This window comes from Ochotona princeps, chromosome 9 (genome assembly GCF_030435755.1).
Source record: "Ochotona princeps isolate mOchPri1 chromosome 9, mOchPri1.hap1, whole genome shotgun sequence".
NCBI lineage: Eukaryota > Metazoa > Chordata > Mammalia > Lagomorpha > Ochotonidae > Ochotona > Ochotona princeps.
Window position 1 is genome coordinate 29,454,166 of NC_080840.1, and position 18,044 is coordinate 29,472,209.

The following is an 18,044-nucleotide window of genomic DNA, read 5'->3' on the forward strand; positions in this document are numbered from 1 at the left end:
AAATACTGTTAGAGATTGTGATTATGTTTTTTACTTAAGAAGTTAGAAATTGCTCACTTGAATCATATATACATACATAAACAAATATAGAATTACAAATTCAACATCAGGAGTCTAGTAAATGAAAAATAATCTGTTGCCTAAACTCAAACTACAAAGTAAGATATACTCTGAATTTTGTTGTCAAGGAGGATGAATTGCTCATTTTTGGAATAATTATGATTTCGACCAGTATACTGAGACTTGACAGTAATAAGATAACAGGAAAAAGCCTTTATTTTCTTCTAGGCAATATACAGTGAGGAGGGGTTTTATTGAGAATAAGGAACAAGATCCTATTTCTTAAATTTGCCAATATCTCAATGCTTTTGGAGAAGAAGACCTGTATCTAATCAAATTAAACCAAATCAGTGCTGTTGCAGAACCTCAGTTTATGGTTCACAGATCTAATATTCCAGATCTGTAACGTCCTAATAAAATACTGCCAACAAAAACAATTTGGGAGAATAATGCCAAAATTGTAAGAAACGTAGAATGTGTCCTTGAAAATTATGAATATCCACCATTCTCTTATTGAATGCTTCCACACACTTAGCTTCTGTGACACTATCATCTCAGAATTTTGTTTGTTGTCTTTTGTTCAGGATTATTCTTTTTGGACTTCTTGGACTCATATTCTTCTGCTGAAAATTTAAATGTTAATCTTCCACAGAATATCCTGTTGGCCTACTGTTTGTCCAGCTGTGGTCTTTCTGGGGCACTTTCACCCATGTTCATGGTTGTATGCTCTAAGCTTCAGAGCTCTTTGTGTGTGTGTGTCCATGTTTCTGCAAATGGCTTCAGAAATGTTTGTTTAACTATGCTCTAGATGTTCTTACTTGGGTGTACCCATAGATATCACAAATTTAAAATGCCTTAAAGCAGAAATCTAACCTGTTCTCTTCCACTCAGTCTATTTCCTTTCTTATGCTTCCAGTAATCACTAGTGGTCATGCCACCTACCTAGCGAAGCACGTCAGAAATATGACAGTCATCTTAGAAACTTCTCTCATTTAGCTCCTCATATTCAACCAGTCAAGACGATGAGGCACTGTTCACTAATTTTTTTCTTTGAAAATTTCTGTATTTATCCAATTTCATTACCCTTTTTCTATTACAACTGAATTCACTTCAGATCCTACCTCTTGTCTACATTACTGTAACGCTTGGCTAATTCATCATAAAGTATTCTATATCTGATGTAGATGAAGGTTTGCTTCTTGATTGCAGCCCTGACTGAATGCAGGCTCCTGGAGGACAAGAATCCTGCCCCTTGTGCTTTCTTTAGGATAGTTTTTGGCATACAGTAACTTAGATAAATGGCAGCCTCAATGGTCTACAAGCTATTTAAAGTATACAAATACAACCATATCAATAATCTTCTGGAAACTTAAAATATCATATCACCTATAATTTTGGTTTGCAGGATTCTCCTGAATTTGTCCCCTGCTAATCTATCAGATTCCTCTTAGCCACTGAGTTGGACAGTTTATATTTGCTTATCACTCCTGTGCGTTCCTGTGTGGTATGAGGTCAGGCACTGAACCGCTGAGCATTCAGCGCATTTTCTCTTAATTCTAGTTTTACCAAAGACATAGGACCTTGAAACAACCTGTCTTCTACTAGGTTTCAGTAGTCTCAAACACAGTAAGTACTAAGTAGTTATCAAAAAATTCGGGATGAATAGAAGTATTTAACACCACATATTTTCTTATGCATAGCATTTGCCATATCCATTCATGTTTCACCTTTTTAAATCACGGGCATTTTTCTTTAAGACAGTTTTATAAATGTTTGCAAGTGAAGGTCTAGCTGCTAAAAACATATTTTAAAAACTCAGTAGGTCAAATCTATCATATCAGTACAACAGCTAATTATGTAAAAATATTAGCAGTTTAAAAATCTTTGTGATCTGTAGGTTCATTTTTCTAAAAGTCAAACTTCTTCCATTTCTACATGCAATAAAAAATAATATTTTAAAACATAAAATACCAAGACCTATAACAAAAATCAGAATCCATATGCCAAATTAGAAACAGAACATAAGGAATATTATCTAATAACTAGTTCAATATATTGTTACAAAAGGTTTAATTTCCAGGATCATTACAGAAGTTTGATTAGCCGGGTCCAGGAATTAAAATAACCTCTAGTTATTTTACGCTGTATATTTATGGCCTGACTTCTTTATACATAAACCCCAGTGCACAGACATAAATTATGTCTAATCCAGTTGCCTATAATTTATTTTGCTGCTAAACAAAATAATATTACATTCTTTGTTTGTTAGAAGATATCTTATATTTCCAAGATATCAGAATTTAGTGTTTAATTATTAACAGCTATTCTTAAAGATAGGTCTTTGATTCACAGGTTTTTTTCATTGTGAACAGTGGCTAATTCATGTTTGCAGATGTGATTTAGTTGCTGAATTTTAAAGTTAAGAAAGCTTTGAATATCTTCACTGAAAGCAGAAAATCCTTCCATCCGTGCTGCTGGAGAATATTGCTGCTTGAAGTTTTAACAGGAAAATAAAAACTGTAGTAAGAAAATTGAAACTACTGATAAAGGTTACTTTCTAACAACAACAACAACAAAAAAGAAGTTGTCAGCAATAACAGAGCTTTCTAATTCATCCAAAGTCTGAGGCATCACCTTCATCTCGCTGGGAATGAAAATTGATACTGCGTTTTCCAACTCAGAGGAACTTAAAGTAGAGCGGAGACCCTGCGGATCGAAACATGTTGCCAAAGCCTCAACTACTAGCGATGTGGAACCACAGCTTCCAGCCTTTCTTAAGAGAAAAGACAGTCCACACATTTCAAAGCCAGTGCTAGGGTGCATTTCAAAATGTAGCTCACTGATCTCTGAAACAAAAAATCATTATCAGAGGTCCCCCCTACCCCCCGCCAGAGATGAACCAGTTTACAGAATGATCCTTTGTCTCCGGAACATGACATCATCCATACATTACTGCAAGAAAACGAGTCAACGGAAAGAATCGGCGTTGTAACAACGTGAACATGAAGTCAAGGTAAAATAAAAAACTCCTACCCGTTTGGCTGAGCTGAGAAGCGCTGCGACTTTTCCGTGACAGACCAACAATAGCTACCATTTTGGCCCCGATGCTAGAGCGCCGCTTTTTGCCACTGGTGCCCAAGGCGCCCACGGCGGTGTCGGATTGGCTGCCATCGTTCTTCTCCAGCGAGCACATGTCTCCGCTGATGCTGGTGCTCTTAGTCATGTTTTTCCCAGACATGCCCATTTGTCTGCTTTGCATTTTGGAGGTAAAGACACTGTCAGCCGATGGATTGTGAAAAGTGAGGAAGACAAGAGTAAAAAGGAAAAGACAGAAAATGCATTTTAGATGAACTATCTGGAAAACACAAGGAATTTAAATTATATCCTCTATGGAACATGCTTCTAGTACTAAAGATTTTGGAAATACTATGGCCTCAAATGTGCTTCACTGTTTAAGTCCAAGTTTCAATACAACCGTGCAAAATCAGACTTCAACTTTTATTTCTGCTGCTATTACAGGCACTTGTTTATAACGTCACAGGGGGGAAAAGATGCATGAAAAATTAGTGAGTTCATTGTGAAATGTGGTATCCTGACAATGTGAATCAGCTTTCAGGAGGCCACACAATAGAAGGCTGTTCCCAATGGTATTCTTCTCTACCTTCCTTTACCATCAAAAGGAAATTAAGCACAGGGGAAGTTTTACACAATGTGGTAAAATCCATTGCTAAGTGGCCCCTTAAAAAGAAGTTTTGTCATTTTATAAAAAATCATGAAAGTTTATCTGGTCATACTTAAATTTTCAAACAGGCTTGAATTATCATTAGCTTCATTTATAAAGCATTTATTTGAAAACTATTGATTTAAACCTACATTCCTAAAATAAATAAGATTCTTTTCTTGCATTCATCTGAGAGAAAAAAAACGTGATCAGTTTTTTTAGATGATTTAGTCACAAAGTAATTGAAGCATTACTAAAACAGACAAGTTTTTGCATGATCTGCTGCATGTAGCCACTAAAGAAAGCACCCCAGTTTTTTTTTATATTTACAGGACATGGTAGGAGGTAAAGTACAGGGTGAGAGGCAGGAAGCTGGTCCCCATAAGCAGGAGGGTATGAAAGCACCCCTATTTGGAAAGGTTGGGGAAGAGTTACACAGGTAAGTTTTTCATCTCGGCTTTAGAAAGTCATTGTTTCAGTTTTAATTTGCTTCTCATGAAATGAATGTTCAATACATAAAGTAATGAAGAAAATATAAAATCCAGAAGCAAATATCTTCATACCTAAACAACTAGAAAGCTAACCTACTGAGATGAATTCTTCTATATCTAATTCACCATCTTGATCTTCCATCTAATTTGCCACTAACACATCATTTGAGGCATTAGATGATAGACCAATCATTGGAGTCCTTGTCATTAATGTGGGAGTCACAGACAGCCTAGCTCAGCCCCAATTGTAAACATTTGGGGAGTTAAACAAAGGATGAAAGATTCTCTCTTTCTTGCTCTCTCCTTCTCTGCCTTTGAAGTAGAAGAAAATGAATAAATAAACATTTAAAAAATTTTAAATAAACCACCTAAGACTGGATTGACTCACAGTTTTATAGGTGGAGATACAAAAGACCAGTGATTACCACAATGGAGTATGTATGATAAATGTGGCAAAAAAGATAAGATACAGCTAGAAAGCATGTAACAGAGTTAGCTCTAAGAGTGAAACTGTGGTACTGTGGAGGGCTGGTAGTACTCAAAAGATAGAAGATAACAGCAGCAGTTATAAACTGAAATCCAATTATAAGCTGAATTTGGAATTCGTTGAACTGCCAAACATTACAGTACCTAAAAAGCTTATTTCTTTAATTTTAATTTTTTAAAAAAATTAGCTAAAATCTAACAGAATAATTATAATTATTGTAACTCATACTTAATAACAATTTTTGCCAGTCATTAAACAAATGTCTGGATTTCAAAGTATCATTTTTTGAACTTTGGTATACTCAAGGATAACACATAAAATCATCTTCTTAAAAAATTACTCCATATTAAACATCATTCCTTTCCCTACAGTTTCCCAGAAGTTAATCTATTCTACTAATTCACATGCTGTACTTCACATTAGCCAAAATGACCACATTTAAGGTAAGTAGTAACCATTTTTTCAAGAAATGTGAAGTGAATGTCTATTATCATATATGCACAAGTTAAACGATACGTATTATTTCAATTACTCCTCTAGCAAATATCAGCATATAAAACACAAATATGGTTGTATAAGAACTTGTTTGTGGATGTAACTGAAATTTTAATGGATAACTTCAATGGCCAAGACACTATGCTTAACATTCAAGAAAATGTACCACTCTGTAGAATACAGAAAAGTCAATTTTCTCATACTAATTCTTTGATTTTTAAAGATGGTAAGTTTAGAGTTCAGTATTTTTAACATTACTGTAGGTACTACATGTGTGTGCATTACATTAATATGTTATCATGTATTAATGTAGCATCCAAATTTGTGGAGTGTATGTGTGCCACAAAACCAATGTCCAGCAGTGAAGAGTAATAACTAGTGAATTAACAAAATATTTTTATTCAAAATTACCTGTCTTGATGATTACCATTAGCAATGATGCTGCAAATAGTCTCTCAGAATGAATGAAAACAAACAAAATTATCAAATCCCCTGAGATATAGCAAAAACAGTGTTGAAAGGGCTATTGCATGAAGGTTGTCTTGTATCAGAGGGAACAAATGATATTTGTCCTTTTGGAATTGATTTATTTCACTGAGCATAATGGTCTCTAGTAGGGACCATTGGTTGTAAAAGGTAGAATTTCATGTTGTAAATATTCTAGTTTCTTCTCTGTTGTTGAATTTGTTTATGGCTTTTCTCTTAATGGGCTGTATAGTAACTGTGTAGAAGAGACTATCACATACTGATTGTGAAGATACAACACAGTGTGTATTTCTACTTCCAAAGCAAACATAGACTCTCAATGAAACTGTTGACTGTATCTTGACAATAGGATGCTGGACTCTGCCAATGTCCATACCTACAATGTCAGGATACACTTAAATAGCAGAATGATGGACTTCTGACTGATTGTGAAGGACTAGACTATTGTAATGACGTGGTACAGATTAGAGGTAGAGCCGGGGAAGAAAAGCCCACAGCCTATAGAACTGTATCATTGATTAACTAATTAATTCGGCTCTTAGATCTTGGGTCACATGGCAGAAAGCAGAGCCTCTGTGGTCAGGATAGGTCTGTCTAAGTAGGATAGGAGCTTGAGGCACACTTAAAAAGCCTATCATTTTTTATTATTACCTTTCTAACCACTATTTGGTGTTTAAAACCTAATACACTAAAGTTCTTTTTAAGAAACAGATTATTTTCTCATCTTGAAGTTGAGACACTTACTTTACTATGTAGGCACTAATATCAGAATTAGAAGTTTAGCAGAGAGCATCCCTGTTTCCATGGAACTGTCACAGGAAAAGACTTTAAACAAGTAAATAAATGATCATGTCAGACAGTACTGTTCTGAATAAAATAAAGTAGAATAAAATAATAAGGGACTAGAAAATTTGGAGGAGGAAAATAGGATATACATTGGTCAAGGAAGGCCTCTTTGAAGAAGAGACTATCACGAGTCTCAAATGATGAAGTCAGTCTTACAGAGGAAGAATTATTTTTCAAAAGAGGGATATTTATTTGAAAGTCAGGTTACAGAGATGAAGAGAGGGAAAGAGAAGAGAGAGACAGAGCACATCCATCATCTGATTCACTCCCCAAATGGCCACAATTGGTGGAGCTGGGATGAGGCCAAGGCCAGAAGCTGTAAGTTCCATTCGCATCTCCCATCTGGGCACAGGCGCTCAAGCATCTGACCCATCTTCTGCTGTTTTTCCCAAGCTATTAGCAAGAAGGTGGATAAGGAAGTGGAGTAGCTGGGACAAAACCGCTGCCAATATGGGAAACTGGCATTGCCAAAAGCTTTCCCTGCTATGCTACAATGTGGGCACAGGAGAAAAGTTCTACACTTAGATGGCAGATACCAATTGCATGTACCCTGAAGTAGTAACAAGTTTCATTATTACCAGAAAACATTATAAAGGCCAATGTAATCAATACAAAGTAAAAATGAGGGTTTTAGTAGAAGATGAAGGCTAAGTGTGGGTAAGACCTGGATGCAAGGGGATAGACATGTCCGGCATTATTTACAGTTATCTAACTGCTCTCCCAGATGCTACTTCCTAGCTTTCATAAGACTGTGAGAATTCTGCATGGCTTGTTACATCAGAAATTTGGGACTGAGCCCAGGATTTGGGCTATAAATACATCAGGAACATTCTGGATCTATAGGTTGCATTTTCCTTAAGTGATACATTTATAAAGTCTAATTCATTAAAAGAATCAAGAGCATTATTAATTAATCAAAATTTACTTAAGCTCTTAAGTTAGTTTATGTATAATATCTCTTATATTTATAGATCCTCCACAAATTACTGAATAACACTAGCAGTTGAGAGATCTACAGAATGAACCAGTAGATGGAATTTACCTAACTCTGTCTCACCAAATATTAAACACAAGTGGATTTACACGTGTATACTTCAATCATATATCTAACTTTCACTGCTGATTTAAGAACATATTATAAAAATTATTTAAAATTTTTTCATTATATTATGAATCCTACAAAAATTGCATGTCATTTATTATTTCAGTAAGAAACATGTCTTATTTCTTATTTTGCTTATTTCACCATGAAATGTTCAGTTCTTCAAACATTACTGAACTGATTTAATTTAAAATGTTGTAAACATTTTGCTGCTGATGAATTGATTCCTTTAGCAAACATCACTATGCACCTGTTTGGAATTAGGCACAAAATAGGGAAGTGGGAACTGAAAAAGGAATGCATGTTTTCCCTTCACACAAAGATCCTAATTGGTCTGTTTAAAATCAATATCAATTTTTAACAATCTACCCAGAGAAACATTTTTCTCTAATTAGTGCAAAGTCTTGATTTTAGTGGGTTGGCGCTTTGACCTTGTGGCAAACAAAAGCGGCAAATGAGACATACTCGTTACTCAAGGACTACATAAGACTGTAAGAGTGAAATGTGCATACAAGTCAGTGTAGCAAAATGCCACACTATTCAAAGGAAAGGGGCACAAAAGCTGTGTGCTATGAAACTTCCCTGGGAGGACAGAGACGACTGAAAAGCAGAGATCAGGAAAACCGTATAGACTTGAGTGCTGAAAAAGAAGGCTTACACATGTACAGTGTGTACAGCACAAAAGTAGAGTTTGTTTTAGTTATAAGATGTGATGGAGACAAGTTCAGGAAATCAGACACATGTTTTTCATGGGGGCTTCTAAGTAAAAGGGGTGACTAAAGGTAGCAGTGCTGGCGAATAACATAAACACTGTAAATAAGGAAGATTATGTGAAACAGTCCACAGGGCTGTTTCCTAAATTCTGTTCTCTTTTGAGTTGCATGGGAGGTTTATACTTCCTCAATCACTGAAGTTAGAAGTGTGGCCTTTTGACTCATTTTGACTAATGAAATGTCAGCGAAAATGTCATGTTACTTCTCGGTAGAAGCATTTGTCCAACTCTAACCTCCCCCTCTTTCTGCTGTTGCAAAGATGAAAAAGTCTCCATCAAACTCCTCTGAGTGATGATAATGGGCAGGATCCTCTTGCCAAACTGTGATAATCATTTTGTGTGAACACAGATGAGCTTTTCTTGATTTCACAACCAAAGCTAAACAGGGTATAGAAATAGGTAAATAGCTAAGAAAAAAAAAACAATTAGGAGATTAGAGCAAAAATATTGGAAAAAGAAGAAAGAGCTTAAGTTAATGTAGTGACCTTGCTAATAGAAAGCAAATGATTAGCAGTGTAAGAGTTATCTGTATGTAGTAGTATTTGCATTTGGTAATAACATGTGAAAATGCTTAAATTAATAGGCACTTACCATATATTAGATATTATTACATTTTTATGAATTAATTCATGTAATCCTTACAACAGGTTATACATAAAAATTGAAGCTACTTGAGAGCAAATCATTTTCCCAAGGAGTGTTGATTTTAGAAATGTTCACCGCTAGAATCAAAAGAATTTCCCACTGAAGAGATTCAATCTAAAACCACAGAGTTAGGCCAACTACTTAGAATAGCCAAGAATGAACAGGAAATGGTAGATGAAGTTATGAAAATGGCTGTGAGTAGACAAGCCAAGAGTACAAAAATAGAGAGTAGTGCAAACATTTGAGAAGACAGTGTTGGAAATGCCCACATTTAAAGTTTAGTGAGGGGCTGGTGCCATGCTTCAATAGGCTAACCCTCTACCTGCAAGTGCCTGTATCCCATATGGGCACCGGTTCATGTCCCAGCTTTTCCTCTTCCTATCCAGCCCCTTGGTTTTTGTCCTGGGGAAACAGCAGAGTAAGGGCCAAACCCTCAGAATGCTGTACCCACATGGAAGACCAGGAAGAGGCTCCTGGCTTTGGATCAGCTCAGCTCTAGTCCTTGTGGACATTTGACATGTAAACCAGCAGATGGAAGATCTTTTCCTTTCTGTCTCTCCTTCTTTCTATAAATATGCCTTTCCAATAAAAATAAGTGACTCTTAAAAATGTAACACTTAGGGATAAGAAAATAGCTATTGAAAATAGGAAAACATGTCCAGAAATAACAGAAACAGAACAGTGCTAAATTCCATAGCAAAAAAGATACAAAGCAGTACATTAGCATGATTATTTTTAAAAGTCTACAATTTCTCTGTCTCTCTTTGACTCTTTCAAATAAATGGATTTTGGAAAAGAGTTTGTAAAAAGGCTGGCCTTGTGGTATAGCAAGTAAAACTGCCACCTGTAGTACCAGTATCTTTTATGAATTTAAGTCCCACTTGTTCTATTTTTGATCAAGTTCTCTGTTAATGTATCTGAGAAAGCAGCAAAAGATGGCCCAAGGAACTTGGGCCCCTGCCACTCATATGGGAGATATAGCTGGAACTCTTTGAAACACAAATCAGTTTTTGTTTCCTCTCCTTCCTCTTTCTGTAACTCTGTTTTACAAATAAGCAAGTCTTTAAAATGTTTTAAAAGTTGCTACAAAAACTTCCTTTAAGATGGAAAACATGACACTAAGGACTTGAGTAGAACTATGTTGGTTTTCTTATTTTCAATCATTTTATCCTTGGGTGAGGGAAACATAAAAACCACACTGTTTGCAGAATTTTATTTCTTCTTTCTTTTTGTAATTAGGTTTCTGCTGCAAAACACCCTGCTTGTCAAAATACCACATTATGCTGATGCTTTTTCTTCTGTACACCCCTAGGCCACCTATGTTGTCACATTAGTTGATTCAGTATTTAACTCTTCATGCTTCACCAGTTTCTGGGTCTGAAAAATACACAATCTAAATGATTTAACCATATCTGAAATTGATTCTCATGCTAGAATTAACATCTATTAAACCTGATATGCCTGGGGGGAAATCAAACCTTGCTTTATGTAGAGAGGTATGTTCCTGAGTTATATTGACTTTAAAAAAAATTTAAAAATTAGTGAGGGGTATCTGGTCTAGTGGTTAAAAACAAAGTAGAATATTCAACTCCCTCATTGAAGTGACAGCTACTGATCACATCTTCCTGCAAGAGTAAACCATGGGAGAGAGTAATACCGACTCAAGTAGTTGATCTGCTACTCAGGTGAGCGAGCTGGATTGAATATCTGATTCCAAACTTTGGCTTGGTCCAGTCCCAGCCACTGCAGCTATTTGGGGTGGGGAGACAACAGAAAGAACTACTCCCACCCCACTTCCGGCTCTCTTACAAGTATTTAAAAATTTTTATTTAAAATTCAATCAAATAATTTCATCGATATCACAATATCCCCTTTTGAGATGATGAAAATGATAGTGACTCTAATGCTTACAATATAAAATGTATCATGTGTCAAGTATTATTCTAGGCAGTTTATATACATCAGTTCATTTAATTCTGATGAATTTGATTCACTAATTAATTTATTCAGAATATGGGTTGAACATTTTCTTACAAAAGGCAGACTCAATATTTTAGGCTTTATGGTCTCTGTTAAAATGACTTGAATCTGTTGTTACACATGTGTTGGAAGCCACTGACAATATGTAAACAAACGTGTGTGCTATGTGCCAATAAAACTTTACATGTACTGAAATTTCTGTGACTGACGTCATAAAAATATTTATTTGAACATTAATCTATTTTCATTTTACTTTATAGACAGGGTGAGTGAGAGGGAAAAATTTATAACAAGGGGTGCACTCTCCAAATGCCTGCCACAACTCGGTTGGAACAAGTCAAAGATAAGAACCAGGAACACAGTGTGTGTCTCCTAGGTAGGGAGCAGGACCCATGCATTGGAGAGCACCTACTGCCACTCAGGGCATACCTGAGTAGGAAGCTGACTCAGACACAGTGCCAGTGCTGAAATGAGAACTCCCACTGGGGCGTGAGTGTCCCAGGAAGCATCCTACCACTGTGCCCAGAAACAGCATTTTTATTTTGATTGGATTCAGTCACTTAAAATGTAAAAAGATTCTCTGCTAATGGGCCATACCAAAACAGGTGGAGGGAAAAAAAAAAAAGATGAAGAGTCAGATTTGATTCATGGGTCACAGTGTTCTGGTGCTTCCAACTTTTACTGAACGAGGACTTTCATTAAAAGGTTACAGAAGGAAGCCCCTTTGATGTAGTCTAGCTAATCAGTGTATCAAATTTTCATATCAACAAATGATGATTATTCTTCACTACTGAAATGACTGCACTAAATAAAAACACTGCTGAAAGCTAAGACATGATAAGACAATATATTTGGACTGTAAATTTTGTGCTAATAACATCCCTAAGCACTGCATTACTAAATATATAAAAATGTATAATATCCTTTTTGCTAAGGGTATTGGTAATACCTTGTGTTATCAGTTAAAAATACACTGGCTCAACCCTGCCTGCAGAGGCCACTTGGGGAGTGAATCACAAAATAAAAGATTTCCCTGTTCTTTCTCTTAGTCTCTCCCTTTATCTTTGTCACTGTGACTTTTCTATAGGTGGAACAGAAATAAAGATAGATAAACTCTTTCTATATCTTTTTTTTTTCCAAGTCAAAAAGATACTCCCATATTTTACTTGGAAACAAGACATTTTTAAGGAAGTAGTGCCAGGTTTACCTACTATTTGCCTGTCAATAATGGAAGGAGGAGAAATAGTTTCTTGCCCTTTTTATGTTTGCTGGAAGTTCTGTTTCACTCAGGCAAGATGATTTATAGGGTACCAGAAACACTAGTACTGTTCCTGGCTTCCTCATGTCCCCGGAATGTGTGTTACCTTCTCAGTGTGTTTACATTAGCTCAGTAAAGACTTTCTTGTCTGAAAGGCAGCTTCTGGACAAATAGTAAGACTCAATACAGGCACGTGGCATTTGTAGATGTATGTAAAGCAGAGGACCACCTCAGACTCTGAGAGTGCTGTTTCCAGCTCCTTTGTCTTGGATTATCACTCAAATCACTTATCCTTACATTTCATTGGGAAAATGGAAGGTGTTAGAAATGTTGTTGTCTTAAAAGCTCATATATTCATGTACACAAACACAGACACAGGTTGGCAGATACTTCTTTTTTGTGCACTTCAGGACTGTCCACCCAATTGCCTACTAGTAAAAAGAAATCAGATGTCACACAAACTCAATGTGCTCCAAACTGATCCTATCCTTTCTCTAAAAACTATTATTCCTTCAGTGTTTCCTATTTCAGTAAAAAAGCTTAAAAATACTTACCTAATTGCTGAATATTAAAATCCACCTAATCTATCACTAAACTTTACAGATTCTACTTCCACAATGTATTTCCTATCCTTGCATTTCTCCCCAACCTGATATTTTTTCATGCAAGCCCACATCTTTTTATTCTAACACAACAGTGTTCTGATCACTTACAAAGGACAATATTTTGGTATAAAAATTTCTGAAATCCCTGTAGTTTCTCACAAGGCACATTCCTCATTGACTTTTTCACAGCATCTTTTATGCACAAGAATATATTGTAATTCCACTAATATTCATGCATTTGAAACATACAAAGGGATTTCAAAAAGGTCATGGAGATGGAATTATATAATCGATTTATTTTAGTCTAAGTTTTGAAATCTGCACATACAAAAGGTCTTCAAAAGTTCATGGAAATGTGTATCATGAAGGAATGAAACTTGGATTTCAAAATTAGCAACAAAATAAAAGTATATTCTAGTTCTATTTACCATAAGTTTTTGAAGTTTGTACTGAAAGATGTCAACAAACATTTTTGTTGATGTCTATTGCAAAATTTTATCCTTAAATCTGTTATGTACCTACATGAAAATAATCTAATCTAGAATATTATATTTTAGTGTCCTGCTATTTTTTTAAAAACAGATATAAGGCATTACTTAAGGAGGAATCTATTTTGAATCTAGTCAGGAAGTGCAACTAAGATAATGCAGCATGCAAAGTCTAAGACTTTTCTATAAACAAATATATTCTCATAAATTTAAAAGCTACTTTGGCACTCAGTTTAAAACAAGTAAAATCAAATTGTCTGGATTAACAAATAAGCCAAATCTTTAATGAAATATGGCACTTCTTATTCAGTGAGGTTATAGATAATCACTTTTACACCCAATTCTTCAAAGATAAGTACATCAAACAACTTATTATTTATGTACTTATGCATTTCAAATATAGTCTTTGATAAAATTTTGAAGGTTACTACTCTAGGTAATAATTTCAGCAATTGTTTGATGAACACAGAGGAATTCTTAAATGCTTTTTCTCTGTATCAAATTTAAATATGCCTATTCTTGTCCTTGTTAGCTGTATCACCATGTTGATGAGACTGTACCTGAGAATGACACATATTTAACCCAAGATCCACTCCTAAGTTTAGTAGATTTGAAGTTCTTCCTGCGTGTGACCAATGGAGTGCCACTTCAGCAGACTCAGAGGAATCTCTCCTCATTTCACTTACTTCAAACAGAGTGGTTTCACAGTAGTACATGTACACTGTCTAAAAAAGGGACAATAAGTGTAGTAACGCAACAGTAATATTACTGTTAGACAACATTCTGACCTCCTTAGAGAAAGAGAGGATGCTGGAAAAGGCTCGGGAGGCTGGAAACAGTTATTATGCAGCTCAAGGGAAAAGCATAAGAGACAAGGCAAGCATCCCCATTGGAGCACAGGCAATCCCCACAAAGAACTCCAACTGGGACCCAGAGGACCAAAGACATGAGTGGGAATGAAATCACTTCATTTATTGTATTTTGGAAGGATTAACAAGGGCAAAAGTTAAGTCGTTGAACTATTGCCAGCTCACCACTGTTCATCTGGGGGAGAATGAGCCATCAATGACCTTTCTAGAACGCCTCAAAGAGGCAATTGTGAAGTTCATCAATTTAGACCCAGATACAATGGATGGTGGAGCTGTCCTCAAAGACAAGTTCCTTGTGCAGTCTGCCCCAGATATTAGGGTAAAGCTCCAAAAGCTTATGGCAGACCCTGATAAGTCCTCCTTGGACCAACTGACCCAGGCAGCCAATGCTGTTTACTGTAATCGAGGCTTAGAGAAGGAAAGACAGAAGGACAGGTGCCACAGGGAAATGCTGGCCGCTATGAGTACATCCACCTCAGGGAAAAGGACCCCAAGGTGATGCTACAACTGTGGGAAGCCAGGCCATTTTCAGAGGGAGTGTCCTCAAACCACAGGCCAGGAGCTTCCTCCAGAACCATGTCCCATCTGAAAGGGGGGTCATTGGAAATCAGGCTACCCCCAGCTCCGGAGGGAGCAGGGGCCTGCTGACCAGGACCCCCAATTACAAGTCCCAGGACTCCTATCTAGACTCCCACTACCTGGGTTTGTACTGAGGAGCTTCGGGTCACCCTGATGGCAGGCTCTCAAAAGGTCAATTTCTTGCTAGACACAGGTGCTCGATTTTCTGCCTTGCCTTTCTCTCCTGGGCTGAGATCCATTAAAAGTAACTGTATGAGACATCTCTGGCCATGGGCTTGTACTTGGGGATGTCTCCACTTCTACAACTCTTTACTTGTTATTCCTCTGACACCCGCCCCTCTATTGAGGATGAGATATAGTGATGAAGGTCCTTGCAGGCTTAGTCTTGGCCCCTGATGTGCAAGGCTATTTTCCCTCCTGGGGTAGATATTGACTCTATGGTCTAAGGTCAACACCCCCGTCAACCAGATTCTGCATAACCAACCTGGAACCACTGGAGGATTTAAAGCTGCTTTTCAAAAGGCACCTAACAGATAAGTGCTTTCTATGCCACCCCACATCTTGTCACCCGATACCATCATTGCAGCTAGCAGGATGGGGCCCTAACTAAGAACATCATCATTCAGGCTTATAGAATCAAACCCATTGTTGAGCAGGCTTGTCAACTTGAGGTTATCACACAGAAGCCTAGGTCTAGCACAGCGCAGGGAACAGGAGCGAATTCTTCACTCCTGAGCACAAGTTATTCTAATGGAGACATCCAAAAGGCATGGAAAGTCGAATGAGTCAAAAAGTGTGCTGATCTCACCCTCACCTCCTTCCTCTGTGGTCTTCAGTGCACACCTGGATGCCACAGGCTAGCCATGGGTATCCTTATTTCAGTACTCCCAGCACATACTATTCTGATGAGTGTGTCCAAGTGCAAAACCAGGATATACTTGAACTGCCAGGAGTCCCAGAACCAGCATGGCACAGGAAATGGGAAGCTGAACAGAGATATTTCTGTCTTTGCCACCTTAGATACTTGCTACACCACAGCCTCCCTGCCTGCTTTAAGCTTTTAATTGGAGAGAATTAGCCTGTGGGCCCTCTTTGTGTCTGTGCTGGCTCCTGCTCCACGTGGAGCATGCAACTGGCTTCTCGATTGTCTTACGTTTGTTTCCTGATTAGGGGTCCTCAGACTCCAGGTGACCTTGAACATGCAAATTTGTATGACAACCAGACCAACTTCTGTCATGGCATCTTGGATGACCTGGACCATCTCTCTGGATCCCACACCTCTAGGAGCCCCTTACCCAAATGATGCCCAATTTCAGAAGGAAGCAGCCAGAAGACATCGTCGCCCTTTACCCCTACAGAAGTAGGATATGGGATTTCAAGAGGGGAGTCTGAGACCATCCAGACCATCCATACACACTCAGGTGGGTGGCACCAGCATTGCCCACTCATTTTCTAACTAATTAAGAGACCACCAATGGGGAACATCTTACCTGTAGGTTCCCCGCCCAACAAGGAGGGGTCAGGGAAGGCTTAAAATCCCAAGACCCTTCCTCAAACCTTTGGTGTCTCTCTCTCCCTCATCTTTAGCGAGGCACCCCACCTCCGGCTTCCTTTCCGGAGATACTTTCCCCTTCCCTCTCCTTTACCTGCTCACCTGGTCCCTTCGCAAATAAACTTTTCTGTCTAAAAAAAGTACACTGGGTAGTACATGTAACATTACATCCTTCCAAGCCTTATCTTTAATTAGGTTTTGGTATTTCTAGATCCATATTAAATTCTTTGTGTTTCTTAATGTAGATTCATCAAAAATAAATCTACATAAAGCAAGTTCAAGAAATACATAAATTGAATTATAGTTATTAGTTAATAAACATATTTTATTAAAGGTAACTAAATATTTCCTTTCAGAGGACAAACTCCAGACGTTCTCAAAGCCAATTAAAATTTTGCTTTGTTTAAAAATGTTATTCTACTTTACCCTAATTGATGAACCATTTTTGCATATTATATAAGACAAAAATAGCATGGCAATAATGTGGTGAGCTTAGCAAACTAAATTTCAGCTACCAAAACATGTCATTTAATAAATCCTATATTCCTTATTTATTCATCAGCAGAAGAAATTGTTCTCTAAAAGCTTGTTTCTTGGAATGATGAAAATAAAGAAGTATTTTGCTAATTGTCAAGCATTTTATTCAGAATGTACAATAATAAGAAACTTAAAATATTTACAGTGTAACTAACTTTAGCAATGTGGCATACTTAGTGTCTTATGTCTTACATTTTGCCACAGTTTTAAAGGCGTCAGTTAATCATGAATGTATTTCAACAGTAATAATGTAGTTTGTTCTTAACTCCTTTTAACAGCTTCAATATGAATCCAAATAAAAATATGCAGATCCACTCTTCAATTTGCTTCCAGCTAAATCCAGTCCTTGACCATAAAAATTAAAGATTTCTGAAATTATTCTTTCAGAATTGCTTAAAATCCCTAACTTTTCCAACATCATAATACTTTTCAATGATTATAATCATCAAAAATGGGAACATTGAGATCATCTGTTCGTGTGTTTCCCTTTGTTTTCTAATTCAAGTCAAGACAAAACCCCTATGTTTGACTTGGATTGTGCAGATTACCCCTCCATCATAATATATTTAAAGGAAATGGCCCTATAACTGTGCGAGCTCCTGGCAGAAAGTAACCCCTTCCTGACTCCAGCTTCAGAATATACATGCTCATTTCCAACATTAGCTTTCAGACTATCAGGTTAATCTCACATTTATCCTCTTTTCTCATGTTAATCCTAATAAACATGGTAGGCCTAGAAACCTTAAAATCTCTATCACTTCCCAGATTTAATATTCATTCTCCTGTCTAGGCATCAAAACATCATGAATACTGCCTAGTATTCAAGCATTTAGTAGTTATTTATTGAATAAATGAGGTAATTCAATCAGCAAACCTTATTGATACTTTGTAACATTCTTAGATTTTTCCTCTTCCTTACCCTCTCCCTGTAATTACTCTAGTTCAGAACCTCATTAAAACTAACCTAAAATAACTTAAATTTTATATTACTAATTATAACCTAAGATGACATAACATATACTGCTATATGGCAGAATCAACATGTGAATTTGTGCCTGAGAATGGCCTTTA

At 36.8% G+C, this 18,044-nt stretch overlaps 1 protein-coding gene across 7 annotated transcripts in view; it reads right to left on the reverse strand.

The window, feature by feature from the left end:
- RIMS2 (regulating synaptic membrane exocytosis 2) overlaps positions 1–18,044 on the reverse strand; it is a 506,806-nt gene that overhangs the window by 79,518 nt on the left and 409,244 nt on the right. For all 7 annotated transcript variants that reach the window (XM_004580663.3, XM_004580662.3, XM_036498462.2 and 4 more), the window contains one exon: positions 3,094–3,335. In XM_004580663.3, the coding sequence (XP_004580720.2) occupies positions 3,094–3,335 (242 nt within the window). The remainder of the gene's footprint in view (positions 1–3,093; positions 3,336–18,044) is intronic.